This window comes from Erigeron canadensis, chromosome 2 (assembly GCF_010389155.1).
Source record: "Erigeron canadensis isolate Cc75 chromosome 2, C_canadensis_v1, whole genome shotgun sequence".
Lineage (NCBI taxonomy): Eukaryota > Viridiplantae > Streptophyta > Magnoliopsida > Asterales > Asteraceae > Erigeron > Erigeron canadensis.
The window spans coordinates 35,880,259-35,906,902 of NC_057762.1; the positions used below are offsets into that span (position 1 = coordinate 35,880,259).

General features: G+C 31.5%; 2 protein-coding genes, 2 non-coding genes and 1 pseudogene across 5 annotated transcripts; 2 read left to right on the forward strand and 3 right to left on the reverse strand.

Moving 5' to 3' along the window:
• The first annotated feature begins 1,092 nt into the window (after positions 1-1,092).
• On the forward strand, positions 1,093-3,711 carry LOC122589636 (protein C2-DOMAIN ABA-RELATED 4-like). The gene is made up of 3 exons (XM_043761950.1): positions 1,093-1,327; positions 2,424-2,516; positions 3,216-3,711. The coding sequence occupies exons 1-3, from the start codon at positions 1,217-1,219 to the stop codon at positions 3,507-3,509; spliced, it is 498 nt and encodes a 165-aa protein (XP_043617885.1). The 5' UTR covers positions 1,093-1,216; the 3' UTR covers positions 3,510-3,711.
• Positions 3,712-7,303: 3,592 nt separating this feature from the next.
• Positions 7,304-7,422, forward strand: LOC122590323 (annotated as a pseudogene).
• An 8,060-nt stretch (positions 7,423-15,482) lies between these two features.
• On the reverse strand, positions 15,483-19,606 carry LOC122589909 (protein WHAT'S THIS FACTOR 9, mitochondrial). Of its 2 annotated transcripts, XM_043762239.1 has the most exons (3): positions 17,436-19,606; positions 16,872-16,950; positions 15,483-16,122 (listed from the first exon to the last, which is right to left on the reverse strand). In XM_043762239.1, the coding sequence occupies exon 1, from the start codon at positions 19,357-19,359 to the stop codon at positions 18,070-18,072; it is 1,290 nt and encodes a 429-aa protein (XP_043618174.1). In that variant the 5' UTR covers positions 19,360-19,606; the 3' UTR covers positions 15,483-16,122; positions 16,872-16,950; positions 17,436-18,069. The 2 variants fall into 2 exon arrangements, with proteins under 2 accessions (XP_043618174.1, XP_043618175.1); XM_043762240.1 differs by lacking the exon at positions 16,872-16,950.
• A 6,802-nt stretch (positions 19,607-26,408) lies between these two features.
• Positions 26,409-26,507, reverse strand: LOC122590362. The gene has a single exon (XR_006322498.1). It is a non-coding gene; the product is annotated as a small nucleolar RNA Z101 (small nucleolar RNA).
• A 46-nt stretch (positions 26,508-26,553) lies between these two features.
• On the reverse strand, positions 26,554-26,644 carry LOC122590366. Its single transcript, XR_006322502.1, has one exon. It is a non-coding gene; the product is annotated as a small nucleolar RNA snoR14 (small nucleolar RNA).

The window sequence follows — 26,644 nt, forward strand, 5'->3', positions numbered from 1 at the left end:
GAAGGCCTTAAAAGTACAAATAGATTTATATAAAGAAAAATGATAAAGTACTGGTATACGATGGAATCTGGTATTAAAAGGTTTTGAGTTTACACTTTGATGTGAGCAAAATATTTAAAAAATGGAGACAGAAGTTTTTCCAACATGAATTTTCTTTGGAATTAGAGTTAGGTATATAAGGAGTCATGCCGTTAAGCCCAAATTTATCATTTAAAAAAAAACTACAGTTAAAACCTTTCTGATTGCCTACCATTAAAGTTCAAAGTTTTCAAACCACCATTCAAATGAATTTTCTATATAATAAAACCCTCTGATTAATAATAGCAATTGAGAAATTGAAGAAATTAAAATTAAAACTAATTACTATAATAGAATAAACTTTGAAAGATAGAGTACTTACTTTTTATCTTCTAATAAATAAGAGTACCATTTTGACACAGAATCTATTTACCTGTCTAATGATCGATGCACTATATACTTCTCACTATTAGTCGTCTAAAATGATAAAGAAAAAAGATGTCACAATACCACAAAAATGAACAACAAAATTTTTCATAAATCTTGCTCTTCTATTGGTATAAGTTAGTAGGTTACCTTTTGAACAAGTCAAAATGCAATTGATTTGATTTATTAATATTATAATTTTTGTCTTTTAAAAGAAGCTGGTTGTTTAAAATAAATAATAAATATATTATTTGTTTAAAATCATGGGATATAAACAAATGTTACAAAACTAATTAGTCATTTATTTAAAGTTAAACTATATTTTTTTAAACCAACCACCCCATTTTTGAAAGCAATACTAAACTCCTTAATTCCTAGCAATTTTGGTTAAAATATTTTTCTCTAACTAATGCGTATCTTACCACATATACATTAGGAACTAAACATATTTGGAAAAGTCAAAATGTGATCAAGTTGTAACAAACTTTAATTAAAATAATATCATAAATATATTAATTAATTACTATTACTATGTTTAAGACTAATTATCAAGTAGCTAAGTCCTACAAACCAAACTACACACACGGACCGAACCAACCAGACTTCGTCATATTTTATTTCTCTATATAACCCTCACATCTACATATTATATCACAATCAAATTCTCTACAATTTTATTCTCTCTCTTTCTCATCTTATTCATCATCATCATTATCTAGTCTACTCATAATAAATTTGTTTATAACTTAATAAAAGTAATTAATTTGAAGAAATGGAACACTTGTTGGGTTTGCTAAGAGTTCGAATCCATAGAGGCGTAAACCTTGCGGTACGAGATGTCAATACGAGTGATCCTTATGTTATTATCCGTATGGGCAAACAGGTACTAAAATATATGTACCCTTCTTCATTTCCAACTTATGTTCATTTAATTTTCTATTAGTATATTTTTACTGTTCAGTTGGCTCGATTTACCTCTCACATGTTTGTTCTGAGTCAGTTTGGCCTCTAGAAATACATCTTTTACCCTTTCCACATATAATATTTTACTGTAACGACTTAGTTAGAACTTCATGACTTTGGACTTTACATCTGTCGAATTGCTTAAAGCTATAGTTAGCAAAAAAAAAAGAAAATTTGTTATTTACTTATATATTATAGCGCACCTAGAAATAAATATATAGATACAAAATTTATAATCGATCTTTATCACGTACGTCGATGTTTTACAGATCTTTAATGGATCGATCGAGAGATCAATATATGTTTTACTAAAAGAAAAACATTATACAACAAGAACTAGGCGTGATGACAACTGCAAATCTTATGTATCTTAGCATTTTATATTATAAGGTTTCTTGTTGATAGATTTTTTAATTAGATGATCTACCTATATAACTTCAAAGTTCTTTATGAGAATATTGTGATCAATGGTTATGCCGTTAGTGGGGGTTAATGATCACGGTCACCTACTGTTGACTGATCGAGCCGCCCATCACGGCGTTACTTCATAATATAATACAGTATTATATAATTTAATGTAGACTTTATTTGGTCGCATCAGCCAAGTTGACATTACTTTTACTTTAGGGATGAAAATATAAGGCTATTAAGGTATCTAATCTTAGGGATGGAACGACACTGATTACATATTGTTTTTTTAATAAAAAGTTTCATATCTAAGCTTAGATATCGGACATCCTTATATTGACTTTTCCTAGCTTTGCTTAATTATAAATTAATAAATAAATATAAATAGATATATGTAACACATAAAACTATGAATAATTGTAAAATATTGTCGTGCACACTTGTAGATATTTTACAAGCTAGGATATAAAAATCCATGTGGTCATTTAATAGGTTACTCGAAGCTTATAATTAAATTACTCCTATAAAAATAATAATAGTAAATGAGCTATATTGTTGAAAAAATGAAATATGTAAAGCTGATTTATATTATTTTGGTTTCTATGAAGAAATTGAAGACTAGAGTGGTGAAAAACAACGTCAATCCTGTGTGGGATGAAGATTTGACTCTTTCTGTCTTAGAAGCTCTACCGGTTAAACTTGTAAGTTTTTTATGAATTACGGATTATTACTCCATTTTATGAGTTTTGCTTTGGTTTTATGTGACATGAAAAAATTAATGTACAATTTACATAATTACTTTTTCAAAGTATTAAATTAAATGAATATAATAAGAGTACGATAATTTTATTGTCTTTAGTAATTAATTAAAAATAATCAAAGATATATATACACACATGCATGATATATGTTTTAATAATTAGGTGGGATGTATACGAAATATTTCAATGAAATAGTGACCTAATAATTATATATTGGGCCAGCCGTATTTGCATCGTTTGAGTGGAAATCTTTGATTATGTTCATAGATAGTGCTCAACATGTTTAAACGTTTTTCAAACTTGATATATTCGAATGAAAACCAAATTTATATATCTTTGTAAATAATTTAAAAATCTCATAATACACAAGAATTATGCATTGAATTTTATACATTATATGTTGTCAGTTTTCAGTGGCCATTCAGTCGTATCAAGAGTGCGTACTCTACATGGCGTTAGCTAGAAACCAAATACGAGTAGTACTTTTTGGTTTTTTATGTTTTGTCAAATTTTAGGATTGTACCATGACTATAATAACATGTTACGCGTATAATTAATCTGACTAGTGTTTTGTTGGCACGTTCCTAGAAAATCATCAAAAGTAATCCTCATAATTTGACCAATTTGCAAATATGACAGGAAGTATACGACCATGACACGTTTAGTCCGGATGACAAGATGGGAGAAGCTTCATTTGATATCCAGCCATTCTTGGAAGCTATTCGGATGCGTTTAGGGAGTCTGCCAAACAACACAATCATCACAAACGTCAAACCAACAAGGACCAACTGTTTGGCCGAAGAAAGCCACGTAATATGGCTAGAGGGAAAAGTTGTCCAAAACATGGTTCTTAGGTTGCAAAATGTCGAGTGTGGCGAGGTCGAGATTCAACTCTCGTGGATCGACATTCCAGGCTCTAGAGGTCTTCATTAATTTGTCTATTATTATTATTATAGTTCTTGGCTTGTCTTGTAAATTTATGAAACCCGAGCTTTTTTCTTTTCTTTTCTTTTTATTAATCCGTTCGTCTTAATTATGATATTGTCGACGATATTGGGATGTTATGTATGTATAAGAGAGTGTGAGAATATGTAAGATGTTAAGTTGCCAATAATGTCAATCTTAAATCGATAAAGGAGGTTAGCAAAAAATTTCACCTTTTACTGTATATTTAGGTTTTTAGTAAATTTGGGGGAAAAATAATCATCAATCATTCAAACATATTTAGTTTGGAACTTTGGATTAAAGTTTTTAATAAGGGTCAAGTCATCAGTCAACAATGATAGTGCAGATATTGATATATTTGAAGTAAGAATACATAAAAACAAAAGTAAAATGATATTGTATTGTGTGCTACATTTACAAAATGAATATATTAATAAATTAACATTTGCAGTTTTTTTACTATCATTAAAGATTTACAATTTTTTTACTATCTTCATATCGTATTAACCCTATCTTTAGTTATTTAAAAGCATTATACAGATAACAAGTTCCAAATGATATAATACGAGTATCTGCTACGGTGTATTTGAGCACTTGGTAATATTAAAATAGGTAAAATAAGTTGGGCACTAGCTAGTTGTTTCATAAAGCAAGCAATGTTTAGAACAATTAATTAAATCCCAAACAGCCCCTTAAGTTAGAGTTAATGTAAGTAATGATATATTCTTCTAGACTAAATATATAATGTAAGTTAGAACAATTATTTTTATTCTTCTAGCCATTCACAAGTATCCACCAAAACCGGTGATACAACTATTACATCGTATATACAACAATTACATTATATTAAAACTGCACTAATCCGACCAACTGATGCATTTATTCTTCTTTCTATTTCTATACCAAAGTAACGAGAGCGCCTTACTATCTTGTAAAATCTTATGGATATACATATAACAAGTTGAATATTAATTACGCCAACATGAGTGAAAATGGGCAAATGGCTTAAAGGCTGCTATCGGCCAATGTCGACATATGCATGCTGGATTGATATAGACGGCTTTGGACTTTTTGACATATTGTATTAACTTTATGTTATTAACTTCCTGAATATGATATTTCTTTGGTTATTACTTTTTTTAGGATACGAACTAGTATTAATATCTTTGAAAGAAGAAAAAAAAAAAAAGGAGCTAAATTTTACTCAGAAAGCAAACTTTTTGCTGGGGACGTTAACTTTGATCTTCATTACTTTATAAAAACGTCATTCAATTAAGTAAAAATCTCGATATATAGTTTGAGACGTTTTTCATATACAAACACTAATTTTGTAATGTCAAAGGAAAGGAAAGGATGTGAACTTGTTGCATCTAAAGGATTTTATCCAAAACGTCCACACTCGACAATCACATTTCATTTTGGTGGAAAAAGTGGAAGAAGATTTTTTTCCAAATGGATATGGGCCTAACTAATGGCGCACTCATTAATCTTTGTGAGCATAGCTTTATACAATATATTTTATTTTTCTAACCAGATATTATGCAACGTGTATTAGTTTGTAACTTCTATTTAATTTCAACATATGGAAAAGTAGAATCTAGAGTTCAATTGATTACTCAAAAGGCTATGAATGAAGTATGATATATTACTTTGCAGATAACTAGCTAGATCTGTAGTTGTCGTCCTTGATCTGTCTACTCCAGTACTTGGTCCGCATCCAGCATTTTATCTGTTGGCCACATTCTTAGTCCAAAATTAAAGTAGAGTTCATGAGTTTGAAGAATTCAAAATGTGAGGATCGAGTGCAATATAAAGTCTTGATGGTCTAACCTCCTATATAGTCAAGTTCCTGGATTTTTGATTTCACAAAACGGGCAATCATCCATTTCTTTCACATCATTCTCCATTCGTTGCTTGATCGCTGCAAATCAAGAAAGTCATTTGTAGGTTTAATATAAATAGTTGCCCTCATTAATCTCTCACACAATATACTTCTCAAGTTGTCATCGCAATCCTGACCGTCTCTATATGTTACAATCACTCATATATTGTCAGCTATAATTTTAAAGTATTCAATAAATTTTAATTTAATTATTCTTTGGTATGTTTTGTTAAGTAATATAGATTTCCATTCATTTGTAATATCGATAAACTTCACGTGTATTTGAAACCGGACTATATATAGTTATCTACTAATTAATTTAGCCAATTCTTATAAATTAGAATAAATAAATTTATATGTTTTAAATTATAAACTATAACTAAAAATGTAATATAATTATAGAGTAACAGTTTTAAATATATTAGGTATTTATATTATATTATATATATATATATAATTATTAAAACAGTAGTTAACCGGACGATTCTACAGCCTCCTCAATTTAAAACTATATTATGACATTGCCACATAGGCTTAAATCCTAGGTGTCATCTCCATAATTTTTTACCACTAAAATTAAAACAAAACACTCGGACTTAAAAACCCGACCCGAGAAAACAAGTTTCTACCTATTCTCAATTCTCAGTTATTCCTATAACCCTAATCATGTTCCATCTCTCTCGATCTTTTTATTCGATTTGTGATTCTCTTCTTTTCAATATGTTTCTCTTTCCATTATTTTTGATTATTTAAGTTCTTTTTTATTTCATTAAATTTCCGAACCTTTTTCTCCATTTAAACTCAAAACTAACTTATTGCATTGACACAAAAGATTTCTTTTAGTTTCATGGTTAGTATCTATTTTCTTTAAATGTATGTTATAATCGTTCTTTAAAATCTATGTATATAATAGGGGGATGAGAATATAAGGCTGTTAGGTACCTAAGCTAGGTGTGGAACACTCACATATTGTTTTTTTAATCCATAAAATTCATGGGGGCCCAATCATTTATTCATTAATCAAGAAATATTAAAAAATTTGTATGTGTGGAGTTCCACACCTAAGTTAAGGTGCCGGACAACCTTATATTTCTTTTTCCCTATATAATAATAGTAAATTGTATTATTATTATTATTAATATTATTATAGCACAATTGTGAGTTGTCTCACATTACAATTATAAATTGTCCCCTTTTACCTGTTACATATACTTAAATTGAGTAGTACAACTTACCTTGAAAGCAAAATCATATAGGTGTTCAATTTAAATCACTTGTTTCCAATTTACCACACCACTTTACCATACATTATCCATATATTCTTTCATCTTTTTCACTATGTTCTTGAGTTATATTTAAAAAAAAAAAAGAATTGAAATGATAAGATGAGGATGGAGTTATATTTTAAAAGAAAAGAATTGAAATGATAAGATGAGGAGAGAAGAGATACAATCCTTCCAAATCATCCTAAAAATGGAAGGAATATTTTTAAAACAAAAATAACTAAATAATCTTTTCAAATTATATCACTTCATTTCCTTTCCATCATTGAAAAAAACTCAAGAACTCAACTTATACAAAAATCATTTGGAATCTTTTCTTTTCTCCCCTAAGAAAAACTTAAGAACACAGTGTTTGTCTTTAAGAGCACATATCTCATCCTTATTCCCTACTACCTTCAAAAACTGGTCTCGTAAGCAGTACTCGTATATATTATATTATATATATACTATACTATACTATACTATTTTGTTATATATTGTATGGAAAATGATTAATCTTTCTATAGCCTGACATGAGAACCATCTACAAGAGCCAGTTAGCCAAGACCATTTTCGGTTCAAACCGGTGCAGCGTGTCCGAAAGGGAGGATAAAAGAATAAAAGGGAGGATATATTTCGGTTGCGATCATACCAGTGCTAATGCACCGGATCCAATCAAAACTCAGTAGTTAACCGCGCTTGGGCGAGAGTAGTCCTAGAATGGGTGACCCTCTAGGAAGTCCTCGTGTTGCAACCCTTTAGTCTGTTTTTGTAATTCTTCTTTTAGACATGGGTTGCTCTTCGGTTCAACCATACTTTTTTTCCACCGATGTTACTATGATACACGTAACTAAAAATAAATAAACTGCTCGGTGGTGTAAAAGAACCGGTGTTTTTGTGTTTACTTTTGTTTACTATCATCGCTAGAGGCTCCCAGCGTCGCAGCTTGATGCTCCTCGCTCCAACGGTCGTTTTGACTGGTCCCCCGTTGAAAACGGAGCCTGATAGCTCAAGTTATGGCCATTTAAGTGAAGGCCTCCTTATACCCCTATGGCGTCTATATAGACCATCTACTCTGGGCACTGCATATATTTCATTATAGTTTCTGTCTTCGATGATATATGACCATAAGAAATTTCTTGTATTATTGTTGATGAAGTGAAATTTACCATCTGGAGCAACTACTATCATAAATGCGTTGTCACGAAATAAAAGAAAATAAAATAAATACGGTCACAAGAATATTTTTGTATTATTGTATTTAGTTTTTTTATTTTATTTTGTGACATGCACTTATGATAGTTGTTGTTCCACACGGTAAATTTTACTTGATCAACTATAATACAAAAAAAGTCTTATGGTCATATATTATCAAAGACAGGAACTATAATATATATATGCAACGTCTGGAGTAGATAACCTACCTAATTACATAGACGCCATTGTGGGTGATCGTGTGAGCATCAACCTTTGTCACTTTCAATGTCTCTTCCCGTATGGTTAGAATGGAGATCAAATTAGAATGGAGATCAAATCCTGAAATAAGAGATTATGTGAAGTCTTATTTTGGTGACAACGTTGTAGTCTGATCACAAGAAATGTCACTTGATTTGTACGAGTCTGGAGAATGTGTCCCTGGAGAAGATATGAGTTTTTTTTGTATTCAAAATACACGCTACTAAATTTTAACCAATGAGTGACAGTGACAGTGACAGTTACGTTACTCGAAATATCAATTATTTTTCTACTCTGGTACTCATTATATATACCCTTATCCTGTTCATGTGTATCATACACATAATTTTAAAGTCCTCGAAAAGTTATGCCCCAAAGATCTCGAATATGAAGTATTGATTGAGAAAATGAAATTGGATGAAACCGTAGAGATACGGGATCATATAAATGATCATAATTTGTTTTGCCAGTTGTTTTGGAGGATTATTTGATGTGTTTGTAAAATCCTACCCCAAAAGTCATGTTTTTTCAATAGCTTGTTGTAAGCTTTGGGAAACAACCGACAGTGACCACATCGCAGTTTTTTGGAGCAAGGGCTAACCATAATTGTTACGAGTATTAGCTTTGCTTAAAGTAGTCCATCCACCTCACATGCATACGAAGTTCGTAATATTAATGAGTTATATCAACTTAAACAACTCTTTGGGTATCTTTAGGTATGTTCATAACATTTAATGAGTATTGACTAATTTAAACTTTCTAAAACTAAATAAATATTTGCTTCTTGTAACCGGAGAGGTTTATATTATGTGCTCTAAATACCTGGATACACACAATACATGCTTTGAAAACATAAATCATTGGGATATTCTTATAACGGGTGATAATAAACCAAAAATTTCTGGATTCCGCCACTTACAAACACGCACCCGGTTAGTTGACGGCAAATATTTTCTTAAACATCCTTTGTTACTTATCGGGTTATTGGGATTGCTTACTTCTTTTACTTTGTTGCTTTTTTTGTGCTATCTAAAACAGCAGATGTTTAGTTTCTTTTGAGATTAAATATGTAGTGTTTGTAATAAGAAGAGCCTCAAGAAAGTATTTATATTAGATGATGTTAAAGTTCTTTTGTAGCCTTATTATACAACCTGAAATCTTTTATAAATGGATTTGATTGAAATTTTTTTGAAGTTATTAGTTTTTCTAGGATCGTTGAATTATAATTTTTGATTCAAATGAATTCAAACACTATCTCCACGAATGCACAATTTAAAGTAACTACCAAGTACTTCTTTAATACACAATCTCAAAGTACCCCTTTACTTGTTCAACATGTTTGGCGATTTTACCTTGGTTTGTTTATTCACAATAGATGTGGAGCTACGCAATTTGGGAAAATTGCACATTTTCTATTGTGGCGATCAACATGATCTTTCGATGGAAAATTACCGCAGATAGTGATGCATCCTAATCAAATGTTTCGGTGGGCATACGAAGTTAAAGCCCTTCACGTAGTTGTAAAATGAGTAAATAATTATATGATTGAATAAAATATCGAAGTGGGCTACTCTGCCATAAACAACACGAGATTCGACATTGCTTTTCAGAATTCACGTTATAAAACGGTATAACAATTTAGTTGAAATCAACAATCAAAACCAGAATCAATCGAGAAGACCCCAACTATCATTTATGAAGACAACGTTGCTGCCTCCACAACTGATATCAGAGAAAGCTACAAAGTCTATCTCATCAAGATTTCTCTCAACATATGATCTTCAAAAGAAAAGAAAAATAAATATACAACATATCAGGTCAAGTTAGAACCTGGTTAGCTATTAGCTATGAGCAGTTTCAAGCATTTGTCCATTGTCATACAAGATCAGGCTTCGTGGATTGCAAGAAGCTTGTTGAACTCAGGGGGAGCATTATACATGTTGCACTTTTTTTCCCTTAACTAAGTTTTATCACTGAGTTTTCTTAATAAGGTTTTTAATGAGACAATATAACACTTCAGTAACGGTGAAAACACTTAAAAAACATCATTTTGATGCATTAAAACTTCATATAACTAACATAGTGCATAACTAATTATCATTATTTAAGTGTTTAACAACACATTGATCCGTCAAAATCGAAAAAATCACGTTTTTTTGTTGATGCATCATTTTGAAGAATATGCATCCAAGATGGATGCACAAAACAAAAAACATGATTTTCTTGATTTTAACAGGCCAATGTGTTGTTATACACTTAAATAATGATAATTAGTTAAGCACTATGTTATTTTATGGACTTTTAATGTATCAAAATAATGTTTTTTAAGTGTTCTCACCGTTCTTATTTTAAGACTGTTCTTATTTGATTGTCCCTATATATATATATATATATATATACTAGCTTAAGCACCCGAGCAGTGTTATGATAATTCATTTATAGTTATATGAATTGTGATACAACTGTTACATGTGAAAACACGACAATATAGACAATATAGCTGATTGCCTAATAAGCGATCATTATGATAGCACACCATAAAAGCTTACCAAGTGATATTAAGAGCTAGTTTGACGCACTAGAAAATCTAAGAGATGTGGGTTTCTATTCTAACGAATCGAAGCGGACGTAAAGTCTTGTTGATTATTCCGGTTACAATGTCACCGCCAAAAAAAGACTCGAGATAAAAATGTCGAAATATACTTATGATAATATATTCGAGGGTATGGATACAAAGAGTTGATCAAAAACTATTATCTTTACTTTTTTATTAAACAAACTATCCTTCCATCCCTTTTTAATTCTCTATTTTTAAAAAACAAAAAAGTTCTTTTAACTTTCAAAACATTCTCAACTCACACACTACATATACACAAAATGTCCTTATCTTCCAACTCTATTATTCAAACAATCACTCTCATTTATTCACTAATTTAAATATTTTCACTTAATATACCATATTATTCTTAATGAAATCTATTTTTTTAACCTTTAAAATAACCACACCACCTCTTTTACATTAATTACTTTTACATTAATAACTACACCACTGACACTAACACCACCCATCGTCACCGCATTGCATTGGTACATACCCTCGCGTTTCAAAAGAAAGAAAACTGTAATAATTCCGTGTTTGTAATTATGAATAGTGAAAGGCAAGTATTTTCATTAAGTTTGGCAATAAAGATAAAATTTGGAACCAATAAAAGCAAAAGTCGTGTATAATTATCAAGTTGGTAATAGTTTTGGAACCGATGAAGAAGTCCATAATGCATACAAAATATTACTCTTTGTTCACCCGGAAATAATATGCATGGTCGCAAGGATATTGTAATTGAGATATTGTTGCCATAGTGATGTAAATGATCTAACGATGGATTCTTACCCAGCTCCGATAGCTAGTGCAATTATTTTTGGTTTACAACTTATTCATGATAAGCATGAGTCTAATGGTAAAGAATACCTTAAGGGGGTGTTTGGTAGAAGTTAATTAAAGGGAATGGAAATGTAATAGAGAATGAATATAGTGGGAAAGAGAATGAGTATTTGGAAAGGGAATAGATTCTGTCGTTTGGTACAAGCAGAGAATAAATATATAAAAAATAAAAAAATTTAAATAATAATTAAATTTAATACTTATAACATCACTAAAACCAACAACAACAACAAAAATTTCCATTCTCTACATTTTATAAAGAATTGAGGGAATGGAATCGATTCCCACTTCTCGATTCTCTTTCCCATTCTCTATTGTCACCAAACATGAGAAGTCTTTCTCATTCCATTTTCACAATTTTCATTCCATTATACCAAACACCCCCTTAAGGTTCTAAGTTTGATTCCCGTTTGACCCACACGTGAACTTCTAATGACACGAGTTCGCATATCCTTCAGGGTACCCGTGTCATATAGAGATTAAAAGAAGCATGAATATTAACCCGACATCATATAACGCATACGGAATGAGTCAAGTCGATGTGTATATCACATATAACAAAACCATCACAAAAAGAAGTGCAATCTTAAACACCCAAAGCATAATAAAACTTTAAGATACAATCAAAGTTACACTAAAGAAAGCTTCCTAAAGGAAACGTGTATATATATCATAAAATATGAATAAAAAAACCCGATTCATATTACATGTTCTTTCAATCCAAATAATAATCATAATAAAGAGAACTACAAAATTAAATGTTCAAAGAAAATACCAAAATGAATTAATAAAAAAATAGATATTATACTATGATAAATGTTAACAGAAATACAAATATGATTTCCAAAACTGAAAAGGGTAGCAACGAATATGAAAAAGATTAACAACAATACTTGCTCGTCCTTTGATTACAAAAGATCATATTCGTAAATTGATTGTTTAAAAATTTGGAGAAACTTATTTTTAGGAGACAAGCGGATCAAGTGGAAGAGAAATATTTGGGAAAATATATTAATAATTGCATGACGTCATGTATCTATTATTTTTAATGGAAATAAGTGAATGAAAAAGTTTTAACTGTGCCACATAGATTAATTTTAGAGAAATTTTAGGAAGGACTTCTGCTTTATATAAGATAAAGATATATATATATATATAGTAAAAAGATAAAATGAGAACCAATCATTTGTCAAGAACTACGAGAACTCTTATTTCATTAATATTTGTGGGGATAATATTGTAATTTAATAAAGCTAATATAAATATTTAACAATTTAAATGAATAATCCCACTATTATCTCTCTTGCAGTTACATAATCAATTCTTGGTGTCTTATGGAGATTAAATTTAAACATAATAAATGGGACTCTATTTACGCTCATTTTTTTTCAAATTATTTTGGAGAGATCGAAGAGTTTCATTATGACTCATAAATTATTTACAATATTGACAACTTTCAAAAATCTCTGCAAATCTCAATATGAAAACATAAATTGTATTCGATAGTTAAAGGCTAATTGGCTAAATAATCTTAAATTACTTAATTTGTTTACGTACAACACTATTTTCCATCCAACTATGTACGTATCATTTTTAACTTTTAGAAATGGTAGTTTTTGTTTAACTTGTTCACACATTATATACTCGGTCTATTCGCTTTTTATGTTATATCAAATTCAACCTGAATGGTTTTGTCGTTAGAGGTGATTAAAATTACCTCCCCTCAATAATAGAACCAGTGAATAGGTTAATTACCTTTATTCTTCAAGTATTTATAAATACTAAAATAATAAATCGATTCCTTCCTAATGAACCATATTAAGCAACTTCGAGAATCGTGTGTTGTGTATGAAAAATATTGTATTTACCTTTGCATGTCACACAATACATTGTGTTCACATATGACCATCCAGTATACATGTATAATAAATTTATAATATTGTGTTCACATATGAACACCCATTGTTATGTATAACGATCTTGTGTTCATGTGTGTATCTTAACTTTCTATGAATAAGTTTGTTTTGCTATTTTTATATAGAATGGAAAAAATAAAGACATCAATAGATTATTTGTACACATATGAACGTACCTATGCACACATGTGCATAAGATTATTTGTACACATATGAACACACCTTTGCACACATATGCATACAATATATACATTTACGTGCACCTATGCACACATGTGTATACAATGCACACACGATGATGTCGATGCACCTATGCACCGTTTCATGAAGTAAAACATTAATAGTTAACATATGAGCGTAATTTATAATGATTGTCTTTTTTTTGTATGCATATAGTTGTGAACTTTATTTAAAAATAAATGTTCATGTTTAAATAATTAAAATTCAGGTCATGAAATGTACACATGTGAGAATGTAAAAATATACACATTTTATTTATAAATAAATCATTTTTAATCAAATTGTAAATTTTATAGATGATAATAAATCTTTCTAATTGAAAAAGAAAAAATCGTTGGTGATGTAGTGGTAAAAAAAAAATTAGATTCTAATAAATATTCAAAAGTCAAAAACTTTCATTTTCTCTCCAAAAAATCGTGCGTATCTTTCATGTTTTAATATTTTGTTTTGATAGTGTATATCAGATTTATTTTCATAATTCCTATTGTATCCTTTTAGATGTAATTATCGTTTAAATGTGTTATATTATTTACAAGAATGCCATTGACTTTCATTAACCTTTGATTTATTTAATCTAATGGCTATAATTGGTTCTCGTAGTTCTTGACATTTTTTTGGTTCTCACAATAACTGTACTATATATATATATATATATATATAGGGGGACAATCAAATAAGAACAGTTTTAAAATAAGAACGGTGAGAACACCTTAAAATCATCATTTTGATGCATTAAAAGTCCATAAAACTGACATAGTGCATAACTAATTATCATTATTTAAGTGTTTAACAACACATTGATTCATCAAAATTGAAAAAATCACGTTTTTTGTTGGATGCATCATTTTGATGAATATGCATCCAAGATGGATGCACAAAACAAAAAACATAATTATTTCGATTTTGACGGATGAATGTGTTGTTAAACACTTAAATAATGATAATTAGTTATGCAATATGTTAGTTTTGTGGACTTTTAATGCATCAAAATGATGTTTTTAAGGTGTTCTCACCGTTCTTATTTTAAAATTGTTCTCACCAGAGTGTTATATATATATATATATATATACGAGGGAGAGTGTTATATACAAAATATATATTATGTAATGACTATTATATCCTTAGCTATTTCCTAAGCTTTATGTATTTATATAAGGGTGAAACATGTTCTATCGATATAGATTACACATACAATATATTTGTCTCTTCTTTTTCTCTAATCTCTATTCAGCCTCCATATCCATCTTATTGCTACATCATTTAGTTTATCATTACCATTGTGGTTGATTCAAAGATCAAGATTCATAACATATACAAAAATAATAAATAATTTATTTACATCAAACATTTGTGCACACCAAATTTGTTTGCTCATTTCCTACAAACCCTTGCCTTGTAACACAACCCAAAGGCATAAAAATTAAATAAGATAACGACCCAAACAACATACAATGCTAAAAACAGTGGGGAAAAAAAATAATATTTCACAAGTATCACATCACAAACAGGTTACTTAGATACCATCAAATGAACACGGGAGGGGATTCCCTCAAGTTAATTCCCCAACTTGAATCAAGTTGGGGAAATCTTGACCTTTTAATGAAATCAAGGGTCAAGATTCAAAGATTATCTTTAAATCTTGGCCTTTAATTTTGATCTAAAGGTCAAGATTACCGTAGTCATATTAGAGTAACTTGAGGGAATCCCCTTCCAGTGAACACATCAAAATAGTATGAAAGCAAATTGATATCTGTCTACTAGATCTTGTAGCAGAGAAAATTTTCTATACATGCACAGTGATTTGTTCAATGATGTCATCAGACCAAATTTATAACAAGGTCAATCACAAAAGACTTGTAAAACTTAAAATGCTTAGAATGATGAATATGTACGTAAAAATATACCGCTATGCATTTGAATACTTCTAAAAACAATCAGCATATCTGATAGGTGAATGTTATTTCCAATCTTTGGACATTAGCTCATTGATCTAAGGTTCGATGGGTCAGCCATCTTCGTCTAATGCCGGACCAAGGTACACAGGAATTTTGCTGTTTTCATCTGCAAAGATTATCCATAAAATACTAAACTTGCGGAAAATTCTCGAGTAGATCCATGAAAGCATTTGTGTTGGATCCAAACAATAGCTTCATTTGAGAAAATTGAACTCAGGCTACTTATTACTTGGTTTGGTTTCACTAGCTTACACCACAATTCTTTATTTTGTACTTTAAGCAGTAAAACAATCTTAGACATTAGGATTATAGAAAAACCAACTCTCCATATATCGACTTCAGGGATGTCGGGGGTGGAGTTGCCATAAAGTTGAGGCCAGTGTAGTATAGAAAGATAGTTGCAGCTGTCACAATGACGTAAGCTGGGAGGTGGAAGTGCCAGTGCCCAATACCTGAAAGATGATATCCGAATATATTAGATTTTATAACAAATTAACAAGTGCCACGAATGTAGGTTATCTAATGGTATCAAAACTAGCAGGGCAGGTAACTCAAAATAGGTCCGTGTCAAATCAGGTGCTGAGGTAAAGTTGTACAAGTTGGGTTGACCAAAAAAACTTTTGGTCCAAAATTTCCATTTTATTATAGACAAGTTGTGTGTATAATATAAGTCTACATTCTACAAGAAATATATTATCTGAATAATAATCTAAGCTTTTCGACCTATTTGACCCAATTCAATTTTGAATTTACACGTTTGACCTGTTATAGGTGATACATAAGTAACATAACTAAACGACCCACACATATTTAACTGGTCAAAATTGCCACCTCTAACATATTTCTTCTAGGCGTTCAAATGATATCATCTCACTTTTGCAAACAGGATGAAAACCTAGATGAGAAATTTAGATCAAGGCATACAAAGCAACAGAAAGCAAGAACTAAAATATGCATACTTGCTAGGATAGTAGAAAATCCCAATATATGTAACCAATGATCAGGAATGTATACCCATATCATGAAGATACTTTCGGCACAACAAAGTAAAATAATATTGGAATCCTCTAAACACACAGAAGTTTCATTCCAGGCAGTTGGACAAAGATAGATCTTAAACCAATAGGATTTAAAGAATCTACACAAGCAAATAGTTCTTTATTTACCATTAAGATAACAACATTTCTTTATTGACAGATACCTTTTTTGCATTGTCATTGTTTCTTGATGCTACTCACTGTGGTCCACAACATTCCTTTACTTCGTCGAATTGGAGGACGCTTACAACATTTAAAACATAGTCAAAGCAATTGTATATAACTGGGTTCAACATATTGGGTAACCGTTTTGATGTGATAGAGCGATATTGTCACTCACTCACTCTGCCAAATGCTTTAGGCCGTCATTGAAGATGTGAACAAAAGGTAACAATGGGTGGACCGTACGAATTTGGTAATAGCATACTGGTCATTTTTATACATGTCAAAACAGGCTGAGACAATGAAGGATAATATTTTGGCAATAACAATACACTTTGAGCGACTTTCAGTCATTTAGGCAGTCATTGTAGATGTGAATCAAAGGTGAAAAATGGGTGGACGGACGAGTACAGCAACAGCAAAACTGGTCATTTTCATACATGCCAAAACTGGTCATTTGGGTGACTTTCAATCATTTTGGCTTGTTTTCTTATTAGCTATATATGCCTCTCTTCAACTTGATAATTAAGAAGATTTTTGATCAAAATGTAAAAGACGAAGATTACCTGTAGTGACAACTGTTGAAATGTCTCCTGCAAATCCGTAAACTTCAGAAGGGTTAGGAGATTTTGCATGCATACTTCATCGATTCCTCATATATGAGCAGCTTTGATCTCTGCCACCCGTCCTCGTCCATAGAGTTAGGTTTTCATTTATCTTTCTTTCCTTCTATCTACTATAATACATTTCTATAAAGGGTCATAGTAGATTGTTGTTTTACACTTGTAACCTATACAATTTCACCGTCTACCTACTAATTGAATAGGGCATACTGATTTATACTTCCAATTATAAGACAGTGGAGGACTTACATTGAATACAGGTATGATCACGTTCTGACCAATGAAAAAGAGAGTGTAGGCAAAAAAATAATTATTCTAGTATATTCAAGAATAGACTTTTCGTTTTGATAAATCATGCTCCGATTTCATAGGCCACTGAATGAAAAGATCCCTTCTATCTAACGATAAGGGTGGTATGATTACAATGATTAAAGTTAACTACTGACCTTACTTCTTACCCTTTAGTCAGTCCTCGGAAACAGATGATTGGAAATGTTAGTCAGTTTACGGAGCATTAATCTTCTAAGAAAATATGAAAATTAGTTGGAAGTTACAGTATAAGCTAAAGAACCTTATACTATTCACACAATCGGAAAAGATGAGAAGTTTCATCAGATTCGCATTCTGAAAACATATGATCCTCCAATTCCTCTTCAGTTTCAACTCCATTTTCACATGATTCAGCCTTAGAATTATGATGTAAATCATCTTTTTCACCAGAATTTACCGCAATCTGTTTTTTATATAACCCACGGCTCCTATCCAGAAACCCTTCCTTCATCAAACAAGCAAACTTATCCCTGACGTCACAAATAGGGTGTCTATCAAGAAGTCTGTTACCATCATAAGCTTCCCGCAAAACAACTGTTTGTGTGTTGTTCTTCTTCGAAATGTAGAAAATACCTGGATGACGTTCAAACACCTTGGTAAACTTCTGGGGAAGATTCAATGGCTTTCTAAGATTACTAACATTATGTCGCTCAGTTTTCTTTTGCACCGTAAGGTGCAAAAGCTCATGAAACACGCCCACAATTCTCTTTTCAGAAACATCCGTTCGTGAATCGAGATGACTCGGATCCTTATATGGGGAGGTATATGGAAGCCTCTGCCATTCCTCCAACCACTCTATAGACTTCCTCTTTAACCCAAACCCTCTCGGAAATCCAACACGAAATCCCAACCTACCATCCAAAACATCCTCATCCCTACCTTGCAAAATCGCACTCCTTTCCAAATAAGAAACATCAAGCCCATCACTCCAAGAAATAAGCTTTAAACCAACACGTTGATCATCAATTCTCACTAACGACAAAACATCTTGATAATTCGGTAAAAAGGACTCGACATAATCATAAGGCAAACCCAAATCCCATCTTAACTGATCAATACTCGATAGCGGAAGAATCAAACCTTTTGTCATCATAAGAAGCTTACAAACCCTATAAAAAAAATCCCTCTCATTTTCCCGAAAAACAACATCAGCTTCTCTATTCAACGCCATAGCATCATGGGTCAATCTAAACCATGGAACAAGAGTACCACCACTATCTTTAACATAAAACTCATCAAATATATTTGGGTATTTTCTTAAAAAGGTTGAAACTTTAAGGTTTTGGGGAAGACCCAATTGACCTCTTCGCCGACCCGAAAGGAGGTACACCGGGACACAACCATTAGGGTCAGCAGATATAATAGACATGATAATCCAAGCTGATTTGAGGCTTGTTTGACCAGTTACTATTGTATCTAGTAAATTATCTTTAGCCCATTTCAATCTAGCATTAACTAATGTATATCTTTGGGTGTATCTAAACCCTAATTTGGAATTGCTGCAGTAATTTATAAAGCTCAAAGTTGAACGGAGCATTTTATGGAATTATGGGTGTTACAGTAATGAGGTTTATAGATAATTTGTGACAAATAATGATTGTGTTACTGGTTAATTACTTACCGACCACAACCGTGAAGCTCGGCGACGTTCCTGACTGCCGTCACCAAAGACATACGATGGTGAGAACTGTGGTTAAGCGGGGAGTGATTAAACTGTGGTCAATGTGAACCTGAAGATTTTGTTAACAGTCGGGGGTTACAAAAAACAAAACAATCTATTAATGCAATCGACCAACAGGATTGAAATAGTTTTAAGCAAAATGGTAAGTAACATGTGTTCGATATTATGCTGCTTTCATATTTTACCTTTAGTTATTACACGGATAATATTTAACATTGTCAAAATTCTACTCTAATCATACTTGAACCCAAACATCGTTAGCTCATCGTTAACATGCATGTGATGGGTTAAAATGTAATTTCGTGTTTCTTAATTATTTAAATAGTATCTAATGTTTGCTCGATATGGTTCCATACCTAATATTTAGTTATTACTTTTTTTTAAAAAAAGTAAATTTCGTTTGAAACTTCGTGTCACGATTCAACATCGGGAGTTTATATACTTTTGTTAACCGGATCCCCGCTAGAGACCTTCTTCGAAGCATAAATGGCTCTTTCAAATACCCAATTCGGGAAAACCCCCTACTAATCCGCCCGAAGGGTTTACCCCTATTAATCGTCGTGTCTTCGGGCGAACTAGTAGGGGGGTTTTCCCCCATCGGATATTTGAAATAGGTATTTTTGCTTCGAAGCAGCTCTCTAACGCGGATGCGGTTAAGACAACGTATTCTAGACCTCACGCTGTCGAATCGTGAATTCAAGCAAAATTCACTTTAAAAAAAAAGTAATAACTAAACGTTAGATATGAAACCAACAATATCGAGTAAACATTAGGTACGTAATTAAGAAACACGAAATTACATTATTACCCTTCGTGTGCAAGTCACGTGAGGGTGTTTCGACGATCAGCTAATGGCGTTTGGGTCCAAGTATGGTCCGAGTGGGATTTTGACAACGTTAGGTATGATCCGCGTAATAACTAAAGGTAAAGTATGAAACCAACAATATCGAATAAACGTTAGGTATCATTTAAGTAATTAACTTTAATAAATATTAATCCAATAAATCCCTTTAAAAAGGAACTCTTTTCATTCTAAAAAATATAAAAACTTCTCTAATACTTATTATATATGATCTATATAAAAAGGTGAATTTCGCTTGAAATTTCGTGTCGCGATTCGATAACGAGAGGTCTAACATACAAACCGATCTCTATAAATACTGAACGACCCTATGAAGCTTCACTGTTCCCTGGGATTGGCTTTGGGCCTTTCCTGCGCAGCTTTTGTGGAAGGCAGAGAAGGCCTCCTTCCGGGATGGTTCCATCTGTGAGATATCACTCTGAAAGAGCTAGAATTCTAACTTTATGTAACGACGTACGGGTCAGGACAGTTTCTATGGGGCATAGGCCTCCCAAAAAGTAACGGAATCTATTTTGGTTTGCATATGTGATATACTCCGTATCATGCATGTTTGTCCATTTTATATGATGTTTCAAAATATAAATATTGTGACTGCTTTAATTAACTAAATCATCCTTAGGGAAAGGTGTGGAACTCGGTTAGCATTCAGTTAGGCGAAAACGAGTAAACACACCACTGTCACCTCTTTGGTTTCCGATCGGTTTGGATGCTTTTGGTTTGGGAAACCGAGTATGACATTACACAATGTAACCGTTGCTCTTGGAATTCGAAAATAGTGGTGTGGATTAATGTATCATGAAACCTTGTAAAGAATATTAAACTAGAAAAATAGTGGTGTGGATTAATGGATTAATGTATCTTAGTGTGGGTTGGTAACTGGTATATCATCACACTCTCCACTCTTACTTCATTGTTGATTAATGAGAAGATACAAACATACAGTGTACCTTTGAACATCGTCTAGTCCAAAAAATTGAAAATCATATTCTGTTTTAATATTAAACTAGAAATTGTCCCCACGTGCGGACATTGGATACAGCTCTTGTAATTGTATCACATTTACTTGACATGCATCATAATCGATCGTAAGTCCAAACAAAAGCAAAGATACATGGCTTGGTTTAATGTACATTCTGATATTTGACACCAATTAATAAGTCGTAGTCTCATAGTAGCCCTTAGCGATGACGAGAATGAAAAAGAAAGTGCAGTATTTGAGACATTTTAAAAGTGACCTATTCAATTTTGAACTTTTATTTAATATTGCAGTTGTATCCAAGGTTGGGAAACTCGTGACTTGAGATCGGATCGACGATGAAGGGAATTTTAGAATTTTTTGAAAAATCAGAGAGAAATCGAATTAAGTTTTCTATCTAAAAAAGTATTAATATTTGAAGTTATAATACTTCAAAGTTCAGACAATTAACATAAACTTAAACCAAATTAAGATTATTTTAAAAGTTTATTAGACAAAAACACAATTGACTGGAGTTTTGACTGAGTCGGACGAGTTTTACCTGATTATGAGCCATTGACCTACTTTTAGTCCAATTTGGTCTGAATCGTCTCTTGAGATGGTTGAGATGGCCGATATTTATAATCGTGGTAGTATCCTAGAGTTATATGTAAGGTTCAAATTTGGAAATTATAGAAGTTGATCCAAAGTTCAATTTTTCACAATCTTACATTTAGTTATGTTGTTTTTTTTGCAGAACTGATGTATGATATAAAAAAAAGGTAGCGAAGTTGAATGTCAACTTGAATGTTGAAGATAGGAACTTGCTCTATGTTGGATTTGTGCACAAACCTCAGTGTTTGAAGACATAATAATGATGGTAGTTTAACTAAACCTAATGAGGGAATTACTTCCTCTTCATTGATCCTATGAATTTAACAGTTCCATTCCAGATGATAAAATATCAAGTAAATTACAGAGGTATTTTTTATTTTCAGTCGATTTATGTTTTTCAGCTAAGTTGTTATTGTTTATGAACTAATAGTAACCACCATCTATTTACTCTATCTGCCTACTCAAGTGATAGGCCTATAAAAAAGAGTAACATGCGAATAAGTTACAATTCTGGTGCAATAAGCGATATTTTATGGCAATCTTGATCGAATATTAACCTTACATTAAATTTGCTCTGGTAGTGAGCTATGTACCGGACACTTGATGGGTAATATTATCTTTTCATACAAACAAATATCATTGTTGCAAAATAACTCACATTTTTTTCTTTATTATCTATTTATGTATTTATAATCATCGTCGTTGTCATCATCAAACAACAAAAAGAAATTTCCCCAATCTTCAAACAAAACTTTTTGTAATTCTCATCGTCATTTTTAAATAAATTTTTCTTTCTGATCGGTATGATATAATAGAGAAAAAAAAGTAAAAATAAAAGGAAATAAGTGATAAATTGAAATGGATTACATTATAAACACTTTTGTCTATCAATTTGTTTTGTCACCATCTATATTAGTTAATATACTTTTGTTTTTGTACAAATCTACATACAGATTCTAGCACGGTACGGCCAATGTGACAGCATGACGGGGTGTGATAACAACGTGATGACGGTGGCTACATTAAATGGTGTAGGTAATTGATGTAAAGACGTTTGATTCAACAAAGGTAGTAATATATATTATATTATAAGAGACTGATAGTGTAATTCATTAAGGATAGTTTGATCAATTCACATGTCTTCTTTTTTTAATTTTTACCGAAGATCTATAGCTTTTATATAGTATATAGGGATTATGACCTGGGAATGTAACTAATTATGCCAAAATATTTATGTTATGTAACTAACTACAAAAACGTTTATGTAATGTAATAAACTACCTGTTTTCGTATATAGTATGTAAATTACCGGTTATCATTGGAAAGTAACCGGTTGTGCTTAGGATTATGACCTGGAAATGTAACTAACTATGCCAAAATTTTTATGTTATGTAACTAACTACAAAAACACTTAAATAATGTAACAAACTACCTATTTTCGCCTATAGTATGTATAGCAGCAGATTTTGACGTTGATGACTCGCTATTCAACCAGATCCAATTTTAACAAAAACACAGATCCAATTAAAAACATCAACAAGTTACAAAATCAAAATACACATTTGTCTCATCTTTCTATTCTTCACCTACTAATAAAGATACAACAGATTATTTCATAAGCTCGTCTTTCTCTCTCCTTCTCACACACACACGAACAAACACACACAAGTCTTTCAAATTTGACAACATAGATTTGTATTCCTCGAAATCCCTAGGTTACCTATTAACCAAATTCATATAACCCATCAACATCTATACATATTGTTTTTTCTAACTTTTTCTTACCTAATACTTTTCAGACCAATTATTTTCACTTCCTTATCATTATTTCATCATTACCTTATATAATAATAATTTTTCTTAAACTTTTTATGTCACATAACGTAACCCAAAAACTATATTCAAATCTTACCAAAACTTAATATATGCTTCATAGCTGAGCCCAGATACTAAGAAATTAATATGGACCCAACAACCACCTTTTCTTAACCTAATATATTTTTATATAACTATTAATCAAACTAAAAAACTAAGCAATATTACCTTAAAAAGATGATAATCAAAGCCTATAATCGGTTAAGAATAATTTGTCATATTTGGTTTGACCCGAAACCCGCTATTCCTCGTTTTCTTTCCGGCCGACTCGTCGCCACTCTTCTTTTATTCTGCCGACTTACTCTCTCAATTTTACTTTGAAATGATCATGGTGATCATTCAATGATATTACCCCCCCCCCCTAACTTTATGTCTTTCTTGCATTTTTAGGCCTTTTAGTAAATGTCGCTTAAAATACTAGGCCCGACATTTGATTTATGCGGCTTTTTAAATAACTCAGCATTTATTCATTTGGTATATATTACTTTTAGTAATAATATAATAGCACTGCGAAATTTGGGGTGTTACACCTGATTTTTGTGCATATAGATTTTTGTAGTATATAGATTATATAGAGTAAAATAGATATAAACAAAAAGGGATAGATATAAATATAGATATTCGTTTTGCTACTTCTGGCCGGCATCTGTTGGTGTCGCCGGAATCTGTTGGTGTCGTCTGAATTTGCTGGTGTCATCGGAATCTACTATCTCCATAAGCACAACCGGTTACTTTCCAATGATAACCGGTAATTTACATACTATAGACGAAAGCAGATAGTTTGTTACATTACATAAACGTTTTTGTAGTTAGTTACATAACATAAACATTTTGGCATAGTTAGTTACATTCACAGGATATAATGGTGACCGGCTACGTGTTCAACCGGTAATCCAATACATACTATAGACGAAAACAGGTAGTTTGTTACATTACATAAACGTTTTTGTAGTTAGTTACATAACATAAATATTTTGACATAGTTAGTTACATTCCGAAGTCATAATTCCTAGTATATATATAACTTAGATATAGATATTGCCAGATGGATGATGTTAATGATTATAATTTTTGTTGTTGTTGATGTTAATTATGAGGAAAATGGTATGTATAAAAGAATAATACGATTAAAGAAAAGAGAAAGGTAGTTGGATGAAATATTTACCCATCACATACCTAAAGGCTAAACACATGACCTAAAAGACATATTTAGCACATGACCTAATTAATGGAAAAAATAACCGGTAGGTTAACTTCAGACCAATTTCCCACACAATCTCAATTATTGTTTATTACGCTAGAATTGCCTCTTTCAAGTAAGTTTGGACCAATCTTGCAAATCGTATGATACCACAGGACCGTAAACACGTTTCAATCATAAAAATAATGAAAAATGATATACATTCTCTTAAGAATTAACCTAGAATTTTCTAATAATCCTAAAAAAAAAATATTGTAATTTAAGTATTTTCTAAATTTGCAACCACACTACTAATATTTTCGGTAATGACAGCTTACAGCTCCAACTAAAAGCTACAGCTACAGCTAATGGACTAAGATTTATCAAAAATCAAAATCTAGATTCTGTAATTTGTGTTTTTCTTGACATCACAGGAACATGCGGCTGAGGAACACCACTACGGCACTACCCCACTTGATCTCACAAATACCTCTTATACCCGTATGTGATTAACAACCAAGGGTATCTCACGATAAAAGTGCAATAGTTATGTCTTTAGACTTCTGATTTTTTTTATTTTAACTGTGAATTAATAGTTAGCATTTTAACATTGAATTAATAGTTAACATTAGAGTCATGACAATGTCGAACAATATGAAGAGATCGAGTTATGATTTACGATCCTCGATAACACCTTTCAGGGAACTGAGATCTCTCCAAGAAAAAAACCTCCACCTATCCCATATGTATCATGTATGTATATATGAAATCTCTTTTTATAAGTTTGCTAAGTCGCTAATTAAAAAGTTAAGATACCATAGTGACTAATAACTATACAAAGTGATGACAAAATGATGAGTAGGATTTATTTATGCATATCAAATAACAACTTGGATAGATAAATAATATTGGCCTACAAAAAATAGTGTCGTCATTTTTTTTTTCCTATTTCAAATCAAACCAACAAAGAATATATTGTTTGATTGTCATCCCTCAATCCATCGACAAGGAGCATCGATTATGTATCCCGATAATAATTTTAAAGTACTATTAAAATTTTGTTTACTAACCCAATAAGAATACGAAATCTTTGGTAGTTGAAAAACGATATATTTTCTCAATACGTGATCAACACAATACATAACATGTACCCCGAGCGTTCAAGTGTCAAAAACGCACGCATGAGTAAATGTAACTTGGACCGTGAATTTTTTTTGTCTAGCAATACAAGTACAAACACGATTGACGAATTTATGTCATTGAAAGAAGAATGATCAACAATGTTTACCAAATCTACATGGAAAAAAAAAAAGTAGTAACATGCTTGTTTCCAACGTTTAAAGGTTTGGTGCCTGGGGGGTGAATATCAAAAATAACATGTTTCCAACTTTTAATTAGTTTAAAACAAATGATAAAGAAAGGGGCATCAGTTCTCCAAGGTGTTTAACATCAAGCAAATTAATGCATTCAGACGCAAATTACCCATTTGTTAGATAGAGTTTCATCATAAGCCCATTTTTAATGCTACAATTTAATTTTTTTAAAATCATAATAAAACATAAAGCGATCAGAACCTGTCGGGATTCAATGTTTAACATCAATAAATAAATTTATCAGTGGATTGACAGACCATTGAATTTTATCGTCACCTCGC

What these genes read in the sequence shown, in the direction of transcription:
- LOC122589636 (XM_043761950.1), top strand. Translation starts at nt 1,217, where the DNA reads ATGGAACACTTGTTGGGTTTGCTAAGAGTTCGAATCCATAGAGGCGTA. An exon ending in TTATCCGTATGGGCAAACAG is followed by an intron (nt 1,328 to 2,423) that starts GTACTAAAATAT and finishes GTTTCTATGAAG; the next exon opens with AAATTGAAGACTAGAGTGGT. An exon ending in AAGCTCTACCGGTTAAACTT is followed by an intron (nt 2,517 to 3,215) that starts GTAAGTTTTTTA and finishes CAAATATGACAG; the next exon opens with GAAGTATACGACCATGACAC.
- LOC122589909 (XM_043762240.1), bottom strand. Translation starts at nt 19,359, where the DNA reads ATGCTCCGTTCAACTTTGAGCTTTATAAATTACTGCAGCAATTCCAAA.